The 13,244-nt window shown below is 33.9% G+C and overlaps 1 protein-coding gene across 2 annotated transcripts; it reads right to left on the reverse strand.

Moving 5' to 3' along the window:
• Positions 1-4,699: 4,699 nt before the first annotated feature.
• LOC131033667 (G2/mitotic-specific cyclin S13-7) lies at positions 4,700-10,097 on the reverse strand. Of its 2 annotated transcripts, XM_057964938.2 has the most exons (12): positions 10,019-10,097; positions 9,874-9,932; positions 9,634-9,696; positions 8,184-8,379; positions 8,038-8,091; positions 7,290-7,332; positions 6,994-7,197; positions 6,773-6,868; positions 6,298-6,387; positions 5,876-6,196; positions 5,604-5,782; positions 4,700-5,091 (listed from the first exon to the last, which is right to left on the reverse strand). In XM_057964938.2, the coding sequence occupies exons 3-12, from the start codon at positions 9,659-9,661 to the stop codon at positions 4,950-4,952; spliced, it is 1,353 nt and encodes a 450-aa protein (XP_057820921.2). In that variant the 5' UTR covers positions 9,662-9,696; positions 9,874-9,932; positions 10,019-10,097; the 3' UTR covers positions 4,700-4,949. The 2 variants fall into 2 exon arrangements, with proteins under 2 accessions (XP_057820921.2, XP_057820930.2); XM_057964947.2 differs by lacking the exon at positions 8,038-8,091.
• Between the last annotated feature and the right edge of the window lie 3,147 nt (positions 10,098-13,244).

Below are 13,244 nucleotides of genomic sequence, written 5' to 3' on the forward strand. Positions count from 1 at the left end.
ATGAGTCTGTCTTGTAGTCTTGCAAACAAAGCCAATGATTTTTTCCTCAAAATCATTGTATTGTACTTGAAATTATCACTCAAGAATATTTTGAGATCTAGGTTGTTTTGGGAGGAAGAATGTAGATTAATGACATGGGGGGAAAGATTCACACAAATTATCAAGCTCTCCATTTGGATGATATAGTACGTGAGAGAGAAGGTAGCTGAGCAAAAAAAAAACTAAATACACTTTAGGATAATGTGCCTAAAGGTCCATGAAACATTGTGGTTTGGGGAGAGGCCAAAGAGGGGCAAAATGTAGACACCTAAAATTGTCCCGTGCCTACGAATGTTAATTCCTTTAATATTTGATTAATCTAGTTTTATTCTTCTAAAATCAATATCCATCATTTTTAAAATCTCTCCAAATTCTTAATTTTTTAATCGATTAATTATCTCCCTTCTAATGTTAATTAAATAATCTTATTATTTAATTAATCCTATTTTCCACTTTGATTAAACAATCTTCATTGTTTAATTAACTTCAATTTCTATTTCCTCATAATCAAATAACTTCTTTAAATTATTTAATTATCTAATGATGTCCTCTTGATTTAATAAATTTCATAGATTTATTTAATCCCATTTAATCTTTATCTCAAATGAAATCTAATTTCTTTCCAAATTTAGGCCTGTTCATGGGCCCATGCGGGATGATCCAACTTTTGGAAGTTCTCATGAGTAGTCGAATGTAAAATGGATTCCACCAGAGGAAGGGTGGATTAAGGCAAACTTTGATGGAGCGTCGAAAGGTAATCCGGGTAAGTCTGGGGTAGGTGTGGTGTTTCAGGATTGGATGAGTAACATCATAGCATGGGGTGCCAAACGGTTGGAGAGGGGCACGAACAATGAAGCCGAGGTGCAAGCAACACTCTTGGTAGTTGAATGGGAATTAAAACTCGACTTTAAGAAGTTAAATTTAGAGGGTGATTCATTGATTATTATTAGTGCAATCATAAGGGGGAAATGCATGCATGGATGTTAAACAAGTTTGTTCAAAAAATAAAATTTGATTTGAAATGTTTTAACGACTTCAAAATTTCCCATGTGCACAGAGAAGGAAACATAGAAGCAGATGTTTTATCTAAATGGGCCAGCTTGTTTGAAGGTGTACACGAATATCAACTGGAAGATATTCGTAATCTTTTGAATGATGACTTGGGTAATAACACGGTGTAAATGGCAACCCCGAGAATTTTTGGAGGACCAAAGCAGTAGTTGAAGGAGATGATAATTGGCACGATCAAGATGTGGAGTTAATGCCAGATCGTGCAAATAAGTTGTAAAGATATGCCTCGGTAGTTCATTAATGGAAATGTAGTGATGACCCTGTATTTTGGCGGCGCTGAAGATTGTCTAATGTTGGGTGTGAAATGAATGTGAGTCAGATTGATCTATGGTATATTTGGTGGATATTTTATTCATTGTGACATAGTGGTTTTCTGAAATTTATCTATAGCAGAGCTGGCTTTCAATACGAAGGTGATGACACTATAGTTGTTTTGACTATGGAGAGAAGAAATTGGTACCTTTTGTGGGCAAGGTTTCGAACAGGCGTATACAGGGTCTTTTTCTCCTTAAGGATGAGAGATTGTTGGAGGTGGTTAAACTAATGCTGGGGGAGGATATCGTGCATATCAGTCATCGATATCAAACAAATATGGAAATCTACTTGCTAATTGCAGCACGGGGTCTCAAATTTGAAGAGGAAGTTGATAAGGTGCGTTGGGTGCTGTAAGATCTCATTGCAGAGGAGTATCTAGGTGGTTTGGAGTCAATTCTTGAATGGGCTATTCTGAGGGTTGGCATTGACATCTTAGAAGGAATGGAGGTACTTGGTGACCCCATACCATTTGTCTGGTGGCCAGAGAATGAAGTCAAAGAGAGATGCAGAGCATCGACATGGTGTGGCTGGGAAATCTTTAAAACATTTGCAGGGCTGATAAGGGTGGAAGAGGCTCTCAACGCAACACACCTATTGGAAAGAGTGGAGATGGGTCGTGAATTGCGACCAAAGGCGCATACAGAAGTGGCAATGCTGATTTTGGTCGGGTTTAATGAGTATCTAGATAATAGTTAGTCTTTCAGTTTTTAGCTATTGTCTAGTTCTGTAGGGTTTTAGGTGGTGATAGTAGTTTAGTATTATTGCTTTGATAACTGTTGGGCGAGAATATGCCTGTTAGACTGTTTCGAACTATAAATTTTGTTGTGTTTTTTGGTGGCTTGCTTGTTGCACAAGTTATTTGAAATGACGATTTTTGAACAATGTACTTTTTGCTTTTGAAATTAATACAATAACCTTATTACCAACCAAAAAGAATTTTTTTTATTTCCAAATTCAATTCAAGTTCATTTCCCTCTCATTCTAATTTCATTTGACATTTCGAAAGCCCAAATTCAATCTAAATGACATTTCATTCTAAATTTTTTACATCACATATGGAAATTCCTCATTGCCATTGACTCTTAGTTCTCAATCACCTTTTTCTAACTAGTTAGTCACTTCTTCCTCTTTCAAAATCAACTTTTTCTAACTCCTTAGTTAATTCAATTCCACTCTCAATCAAATCTTTTGACCAGTCAGTCAAGTGAGTTATTCTCTCAATCAGATTCAGTTAGAATGAATAATTGTCTCTCATCAATTTGTCTCATTGAATCTCAATGATTGATGAATCTTGTCTTCAAATCAATCTCAATTGGCGACTTGAACCTCTCAAAATCTATAAATTGAACATCAATCCCCATTATCATTAACCATTATCTTCTTAATTCTTGTGCATCTATGTTGTAGTTTTTTCATAAGTGCAACTTTGAGAGCCATCACCCAAGGAGTAGAACAATGAAGGCCAAGTGCATTGGAGTCAACATGGGTTTATTCATTTCATGATTTTGTGATGTTTTTTTTAAATTTCATTTGTATTCATTCATTGTGTTGCGATTGAACTTGTGATTAGATTTCAAATTTTGTGGTTGCCTTTTAACTTGTGAAAACTCTAGCATCTAAAACAATCTTTAACTCCTTGATAAAATTCTTTACCTTGGTTTCCAAATTAAGTTTCTTGTTTATCTAGAAACTAACTAAAATATGATTGATTTTGTTATTTATTACAAGGTTAGCAAAATGGACATTAGATCATCAAAAGTTCTTTTACTATCAAAGAATAATTTTTCTTGTCTTAATATCATTCATAACTTCATTACCCTCAAAAAGTGATAACATACAAGGCCATAGCCTAAATCTCCATGCATGTTGAGGGATTTAATGATTTCCATTGTTTCATTTTCCTTGGAGAAAAATTCATCACACTCTTCTATCTCACTATAGGGCACCAATGGTTGTTGAAATCCTACTACCTACTATGTTTTTTATGGAATGATAATTAGATCCCTTTATTGTCAGTTCCTTGACCTTTGATTGTCCTAACTTCAAAAATAATAACATGTTGTGTAGTTCTAATCCCTCTATTAGATGCATTAGAAGATACAAGATCAACTAAAGATTGTGTAGGTTATTATTTAGAGGACATTATAGAATGTTAACATTATTTAATATAACCCTCGTTCCTTCAATAGAATCCTTAATATTAGCATAAGATCCTTTAAAACTTAATCATTCTTTTTTCCAAGTCTCAACCTTTCTTATCTTATATCATCCCTTCCTTCTTATTTTATTTATCAACCTTATACTTGCAATTCTTAATGAGATCCTCAATCCCATTGTACTAATGATTAAACCCGCCAACCTTCCATTTTGTTATTCATAAAATATTCATAATTTGTATTGTCAATCTACCAAACTAATTCTAAAGATATAACTTGTGATGACACCTAAAATATTCATAATTTGCATTGTCAATCTACCAAACTAATTCTAAAGATATAACTTGTGATGACACCTAAAATATTCATAATTTGCATTGTCAATCTACCAAACTAATTCTAAAGATGCAACTTATGATGACACCTAATATTCATAATTGCATTGTCAATCTACCAACTTATGATGACACCTAATATTCATAATTTGCATTGTCAATCTACCAAACTAATTCTAAAGATGCAACTTGTGATGACACCCAAATTGACACCTTGTATAGCCTTCATGTGTAAACTAGCTTCTCCAACTAAGTTCCTTATTTGCGCTTTGTTTGAAATCTGAAGGTTTAAGAATTTAAAGAAGTCCTATAGTAGTATTGGCCTATCAAACCCCAACCTTACATGCTGATGTATCTATGTAACTATCATATAGTAATATCGCCCCCCATTTTTCTAACTTAATATATTATTTATAATTCAAACTATAACTTAGTTAATTGTTCCCCATTCTTCCTTATGCTTCTGCCAACTTTTGACTGCCGCCATTTGTTGGCATTTGTAATCATATTGGTAGTCTACTTCAGTTGTATTGTATTATTACTGGTATTGTCATGTTCAATTTGTCGGATCATTCTAATCTTTTAGACTGTCAGATTATTATTGGTAATTTTTTTTGATGAGTTACAGTCAAGCAATATTTTTTAGCTTTTTCTTGGAGCTAAAAATCAGACTAAAAGATTGGAATAGGAGGCTGGAATAGGAGGCTTGCAGCTAACCGCTACATCCCTCTTATTATTTGTAATTTTGTTTTAAATAATAATATATTTTATTTTTACTCTATAAACAATAAGAATTAAGTGCCAGATTCAACATCAGACTATTAGTTGCAAGAGTCAAAATGTGCCTTTTTGGCCAAACCACACCTCTGCTGGACTTGATACTTATGTATTATCATCCTGGCTTCTCCTATCAGTTATGAGGAGTTCAGGTTCTTCAAAATTTTGAGTAGAATGAATGAGACTATCTCTGATAGAGAAAAATATAACCGAATCCTGAATTCTCTAACACATTACATATTTAGTATATATGCAGTTATGTGTTTCTAATAAACAGGGCTGGTGACAAAGTTGCTACTTGGGAGAAACTAGGGCTCATGTATTTTCTATGAACAGAGTTGATCTGGCTGTTGATGTTTGAATTTTCATGGAGACCCACAATAATCTTTGCACATTCTCTGCACAAAAACAAGAGAGAGAATGAGGAAATTGAATGTAAGGCACATAAAGGAACACACAGAGCCATTCTAACAAATCATGTAGAGGGTATTTTGGGTGAGGTAAAAAGAATGCACGAAATGATTCAGGGTACATTTTATTAGGACATGATGGGTAACATGTGGAATCATTTAACTGTAAACTATATTTGCACTTTGCACTTAAACTTTTGAAAAATGTCTACACGGTCAAATCTAGAAGTTTTCAAAAGCACTAATTTGTGATTCCTGCACCAAAATGATAGTAAAAAAAAATAGCAATAATGCAAAAGAGAGTATGCAAAACAAGTTGTGGTAGTCAACATGCTTCCCTAAGTGTGAAAAAAAGAAAAAGAAACAAACCCAAGAGGAACTTCTCTGCTTCTTTAGTTGATTTGTGTAAACAAGATTTTTTCTAACCAACTCCAATCTTTGGACTTTGTATTTATACAAAAAGAAATGAAACACAGTGGAAAACAAAAACCCTAACTTACTTAAGATTAGCTTCGGTGCAGTTGGTGTGGAACTCAAGAGTTGGGTTCCAAAATGGATGTATTCCCAAAGTACAGCGTGCAGTATATAATGCTGCAGCTGCTAGCATGGAGGGGCTGTACATCACCATCTCATATTCCACCAGGGCCAATTCAATTAGGAAACATGCAGCTGCTTCCAACTGAAAATATCAAAAGTTCATTAAAAACAATTCAGGCAATGAATGAAAAGCTTAAGTCAAACTTTTAATCTATGAAATTAAGGTAAAGTTTACTTTATCATCTGAACCAGCAGCTTGGAGGAACATGCTAAGGAAGACATAAGGAGTGGGCACAGTCAAGCTGAATTCCAGGGCAGTCAGGATTGATATCTCCATTTTCAAGATTTCATTATTGGCATTGATAGACCCAGACATGGCAACAAAGTCTTCAAGGCTGGGGACAGAAACCTCCTCATACTTGCATGCCAAAAGCATTGCAGTCGCCCCCAGAAGCTGCAAATCGCTTGTGGGAACAGATTGCCTTGAAAGATATCTATCGATGATATTCACAGTCAGGAATAAAGTTTCATGCCTCAGATCAAATTTTTGGTGCATCTGCAGAAATAACAGATCAAATGAAGAATATTGAATTTATCTCTGCTTTTTGCAATGAATATTAGAATGGAATGATTGTCTCTGAAGATTAGAAGCAGCACCTCAATAATCCAGTCGACAAGAATTCTCCTCATGCTTACAGTCACTTCAAATTGACGAGACAGGTAATCTCCTTGAACAGAACTCATAACCTATCACAAATTAATACCTCATGAAATTTTAGTGTACTGGATGCCACATTGTTAAAATTATTATTCATGCATTTTCAGAATGTTCTGTTTCTAGGTCCTCTGCCTTATATTCTGATTGATAACAATCCAAAACTTATAATCTGTTTGAAAAACATTATTCCTAAAAAATAATCCTAACAAAAAGAATTACCACTCAATCCTATATCCCTGTATATAACAAACTAATTTTAAACCTAGGCTTTCTCATTTTTGAACTAATGTTTTTTCACCTGCCTACAGAGTGACTGCATGTCATGATACTTTGTGAAGATGAAATTCAGATGCATAAAATGGATTTAAACCAAACTTCTAGAGAGTTGTATGAAACAAGACATATCATTCCAACCTCTGTTTGACGATAGAAGCTATAAATGTCTTGTACATAGTCCCTAATACACATGGGGTCATCTGCATCGGCTTCATCAATATCTGGTACCAAAGTCTGAAGAGAGTATAATAATCAATGTAAAACTATGGTAAAGTTCAGTGAAAAAATTCTGAACTTCATAAATCAATCCAATACCCACTCTACACTAATACTAACAAAGGGAAATGCCTTGAACAAACCTCATCCTTCCTTGCAAGAGATCGGTTCTCCTCCCTCAACAATGTTGTTTGGGATCGAGTCATTATTTCATTAGTTTTTCCACTGGCTTGAATAAGTTCTGGACAAACTTGCATGGGTTCAGGGTAAACTTCCATAGGTTCAGTAGACTTATGAACTTCATTATACATTCGGCTGTTACCATTTTCATCATGTTCTCCATCCCCCTGATTTCATAAACACAGGACATCAACCCAAGATTAGCAAAGGAAGAAATGAGGAGGCTTAACTTTAATTTACACAATTAAAATGAAATAACCTGTATCAGATGTTGGTTACTGGCCAGTGTTTCATCAAATTCCCTGAATCACATGCCAAATTTATACAAGCTATCAAATAGAATATAAACAACCAACAAAATAAAATTACAATAGATGGTTTCCATGAAATGCTAATAGCCAACGGTTGTTCTCTACAAGCTATGGACCCAAAGGCGGTGTATTCCTAATTGTGGGCAATTATTTTATAACCTATTGATTTACATATGGCATTTTCTAAAATATAAGATTTTGTTTTGCATTAGAGCTTCTATATTTTGTTGGATGTGAGTGCAAGATAATCCTGCAAATTTTTTGTTTCATTCTCTTACTTTTCTCCTTTGTGCTAAAATTGTTTACCTGTGCATGGACATGCTTTGCGGATTGCATTAACTTGGGGTTATTATCATTGTGATGATTTCTTACTCTTCCTTAAGTTTGGTAAGTGGAATAATCCCACATCGATAACAGTTTTAAGGGAAGTTTTACAAGGCACTGAATGCACCAAAAGCTTTGCCAAGTTGACTATGTCCAGTGGTTGTTATCACTGGAATGTATTCTAAAACACACATTATTTAATGAGATACTACATATTTCTATATAAGTGAGATTAAGTTATGTAGTAATTAGGTATGGTAGCGTAGCACACTTTAATCCACCAGTGGATGCTAGAAGAGATCCAACCAGTTCTCAGTGGATGTCAAAAGAAATAAAGCAATTGCTAAGGCAAAACTGTCTGACATGCCTCACCTTGTTACTGGGCATTCAGCAGGAGTGGGATTCTGTGTAGGACTAGGTTGTGTCCTGAAATATGGCAGGAGGAAGCTTATAAGAACAAACAGAAGACCAAGAAAACAAGCCAATATGAACAATGTTAAATATATGAAGCATCATACCCTGATACAGATTCATTTTTTGGAGCATTGCTTCCTGATGTGATGTGACCAGTGATATTTCCAATATCTCTCAGTGGCCTTCGAGGATTACGCTGCTGTGGGGGATTCCCTTGTTGTATTGCTAGTGCTCTTCCTCTGCCACCTCCTTGTGTTGCTATTGCTCTGCCTCTGCCTCTGCCTCTTCCCATTTTCTCGCCTGTAGAAATCCAACTTGGGTTCAAAAGTGGTAAAATCTCGAAGGGATAATTTATTTTGTTAGATTTAGATTATTTAAATGGTAGCCAACACTCATGAGGACTAAAAATTCCATAGCATGCTGCAAAGACATTCTTCCACACTTCCAGGCTAAATACAGAGACATTCTTCCTCCACTGCAGAGAGCTTTGGTGTTCCAGGTGATCAATGACTTACAACTATCACAAGCAATAATCTCAGTTATGGTAACTGTAGAAAACCTCAGTTTTTCCCTAATTGCTGGAGTAAGGACCTGAACAGTAGCTCTACATGCAGGAGGAATCACTTCAACCATGCCTTTGACTGCAGGAAGTATCACCTCAACCATATCCATATGAACAGTAAAAACCTAATTATCTCACCTACTGATTCGTGAGGAATAACACAATGCTTACTATAATTAAATTTTGAGTTTGCAAGGCTAACTGCTCAAATGCTGAAGGGCATTTATTTAAATACCCTAGGATTCTACCTAATTATAGAAGGAATCAACCCAGCCCTGGGCATGTTAAAGGTCCAATAGCCTAATCAATGCCTTTTCTATCAAAGATTTTTCATTTTGAGCTGTCAAGCTTTAAAGCTTAATGCTAGTCAAGGATTTCTGATAGGCACACTATTAGATGTCCAACTACAGTTATAAAGGAACCTGATTATACCTTACCGGAGAGAAATCACTCTAACCATGAAAATGACAAAAGTCTGCTAGTCTCGCATCTGCATATTATTGAAGAATAGGGTTTTCCCTATCTCTCATTATATTGAATAGGAGGATTCAACCTAAGCATTTGATTGTGGGAGACATCCACAAAAACATTCATGGATTTGGACAATTTTACTGCCCAATTCATGTGAGTCAGATACAAGAAAAAACATGTATATTTGAGACATTTCCACTACACAATTGTGCTGTTTGCTAAATACACAAACATAACAGAACAGAAACATAAATGTTTTTGAAAATTTCAGTACCCATTTGGGGTGTGGGCTAGTAACTAAATTTAAAAACAAAAGATTGAATTTTTTTAAATTTTTTTTTTTTGACAATTTCAATAACCTGACCATCTACTGCAAAAACTTGTTCTAATCATTGGACTGAGAATACACACAGACGTCTAATTATGACAGTGAGTACCACGTATTAATTGTTTTGAACACTTGAGTGTAAACCTCAAATAAAATTCAAATTATGTAAATGGTGATAGTGATTACTGTTTACCGTCAGCACTGTTCCTGGGTCTAGCCATTGCAGAATTGCTTTGTCCAAAGCTTCCTGTAGCTACTGCAGAATCATTCAATGAATAGATTTACAGTCATGATTTACTTAAACAAAAAACTTTAAACAAATCAATCTGAGATAACATAATGAATGAATAAATAAGATAACATAATGAATGAATAAATAAGAATAAGAATAAGAATAAGAATAGGAGGAGCAGAAGATAATGTTATGACTTACTCTGGCCAGATAAATGGTTGGTTAGCCCAGTACTAAGGGATTATATGAAGAAAACCCACCTACATTCAAAAGAGTTTGTTATTATCGAGACGGGCAAGAGAGGTATCATCCTATATAAGGAAAAGGCAAACGAGGTTTGTTTTACCTTCCTGGGCTTCAAATTCCTGAGAGCCCAGAGACGGAAGGAGAATTTGAAAGATGGATTATATACTACGTAATGAGAATGCTAACGGATAGTTGGGAGGTGTTTTTCTTTAATAACTGCCATCTTTTTAAGTACGCAATTATACTATTGCATTCAATCAACTACAACTAATCAATAAATTTGCATCAATAAAAAATGATTATTATTTTTGCTTTTAAAATAATAATTCTTTAGGATTTTTTTGGATCTTTTGTATTTTAAAAAAAATGACAAAAAATATCTATTTTAAATAGTTTTTCCATTTTTTTATTATTTATAATATTGTAAATAAAATAATTTTTCTAAATAAATATATAAATTTTAATATATATATTTTTATCTCAAAATCAATTATAGAAATTTGATTCAGTTTAAATTAAATTATATAAAAAATTAAATACAAATATTTGTATTAAAAAATAAAGCATAAAGCTAACTATTATATGTATTCTTTATATTTTATATATATGTTTTAAATCATTCTATTTTTTAATATTTTTTTAAAATCATAATTTTTTCCATCATTCTACTATATTCAAAATATTTAAATAACTTGTAATCATAAATTTAAATATTTTTCATTAAGTTTTTAAAAAAATGTCTGTTTTCATTTTTATAATTATTAATAGTTATTTTAAATGTTTCATTTTCAATTTGAGCAAATTTATAGGAATGATAGATTTTAAAGGTTTTTTTTGGATTTATTTATATTTAAAATATAAATGTCTATTTTAAATAATTTTCATTTTTTTATTGATAATCTTGTATATATATATATATATATTCCTTTTTGAAAATATAGGTAATAAAATCAATTAACTATTGTATTGTATATTTAAATTAATTAAAATAAATAATTAAATTATTGCATTACACAAATATATTATTATTAAAAAAAATTCAAGTATCATGTATCTTTTATAATTATAATTTTGTATATATATTTTAAATTATTCTATTTTTTATTAATACTTTTCCAAAATCATAATATTTTTAAAATAATTTTAATATATACAATATAATTTTATAGCATTAATCATAAATTTAAATATATTTTATTTAGTCATTAAAAATATCTATTTTTATTTTATTGTTTATATCATTTAATTTTATAATTATTAATAGTTATTTTATTAAGATAAATTATGATTAATATTACATTAATATAATTAATAAAATAATATAATCTTAAATAAATAATTAATATTAAGTTTTTTTCAATTAAAGATAATGGAACAAGTACATCAAAGTATCAACCAGGAGTGCAACAACTTAGCACAGTATCAGAGTATATCAACGAGCTAGTCACAACAAAAGGAGGATCTTATACATGAGATATGGATCGAACTCTACGCATGATAATTACAGATATACAAGAAGATAAACCATCACGACAAAAATATGTATGAGGAGGGCACATAGACATCAAATATCAGGAGAAAAGGAACTCTCCATCCGGATCCCTAGCATCCTCAAGTAGCTGGACCCATGCAGACCATCCTTGGCAACCATCTTGCCAACATTCCAGCAAGCCATTCATGATTTTCTGCATGTGTGGGTGGCTAGCATGAAGCCCAAGGAGATTTGCCTCAGCCTGTAAGACGTCAATGTGCTGCTGTCTCTGTTCCAGGTGATGCATGAAGCTCAGTAGTGCCTTCTCGAACTGAATGTTTTTCCCTTTTGCATTATCCCCTGTGAAGCCATGTGATGGCTCCTTAATCTGAGCAGTGGTGGAACCTTCATTGATCCATTTGTCGAATTTTTCTCCATCAAGGCGGAGGACAACAGTGACCTGCAAGAAAACCAAGTGCATAGTGAGTCTCCTAAGAGACTTAGTGAGGTTTCTGGAAGAACCACCAAAAATTTCATCATTCCTAAACTTCCATATCAGCCATAGGATTTCAATAGAGAGACTAGACCAAAAACGTTTAGCTACATTTTTGAATCTATCAATGAAACCAAAACATGCATGAACAAGAGGAATTCCATTGCCACCTATTTTAATCCCAAACAATTTCCAGATCTCTTTGGCAAACAGACAGTCACAAAACACATGTTGGATAGTTTCAGGCAGTCGGCACACTTTACACATAAGGTAATTACCCGCATAGTCTTTCAAGGGCAATCTATTAAGGGCTAATTTCCAGACAAAGAACTTCTTTTTTGGTTCAGCAGGGCCAGTCCACAGTTTCTCCAAAATTTTGATCCACATTTTACAATCCCAGTGAAGGTGCCAAGAGGAATTCAGATGGGTAAGAATACAATCAGACTCCACAAGGAAGTTATAAACCAACTTAGCCTTAGTGCAGTGAATAGGGGAGCTGTCAGCCCAGCAGAAGGGAAGGGGAGAGGAAGCGGCTAGGGGAGAGGGCACATTTGTGAGGAGGGGCAACAGGGAATCCTTGAGTATTTTGTAGGTGTGAAGGTGGGAGGGGGCAGGTTGAAAGAAGAGGAAAAATCTTCCCAAGAGATGAGAGTACCTTCCTTAACAATATAATTAAAACATCTGATCCCTCTGTTATGCCATTTGAGAGAGGAGCAACCCTGAAGAACAACCAATTGCTTGTTATTATGTGTTAGTTTCACCAAATCGACCTATGCCCATATAGGATCCCTTTAGTATTTCTGTAATCATTGTTCCTGAGAAACTGAGTTGTGATACCCGAGGCTTTCTAGATTGATTTAAACACAACAGACCTGACAGGAGAGACTTCAAATTGCCCAGCAAGAATGTCCCCAATAGGGAGGTTTTTCCACTTTTTTGCATGCTTAGGGATAGCATTAGCAATATTGTTCCTGATGAGCAATTTCCATGGTTCATTTCCTGAAAGGGATCTAGTGATCCATTTGGTTGCCAGAGCTACACCATGTAGCCTTAAGTCTTTTAGGTCCATCCCTCCTCTCAGTTTGTTCATTGTACACCAATCCCATTTCACCCCATGTATCTTCAAATTCCCTCTACCATCTGACCATAGGAAGTTTCTTATCTGTTTCTGAATATGATTATACTGATAATTGCAAAATAGCCAACAGGAGGAGAAATAAATATTGTATGTTGAGAGGATTTTCTGACAGATTTGGAATCTCCCTACAAGAGACAAATAATTGTTATTCCATTTGGCCAATTTTTTGTCTATCTTTCCTCTTATCCATTCCCACATTTCTTTCAGGTTAGGTTCAACCGAGA

The sequence above is a fragment of the Cryptomeria japonica genome, chromosome 3, assembly GCF_030272615.1.
Source record: "Cryptomeria japonica chromosome 3, Sugi_1.0, whole genome shotgun sequence".
Lineage (NCBI taxonomy): Eukaryota > Viridiplantae > Streptophyta > Pinopsida > Cupressales > Cupressaceae > Cryptomeria > Cryptomeria japonica.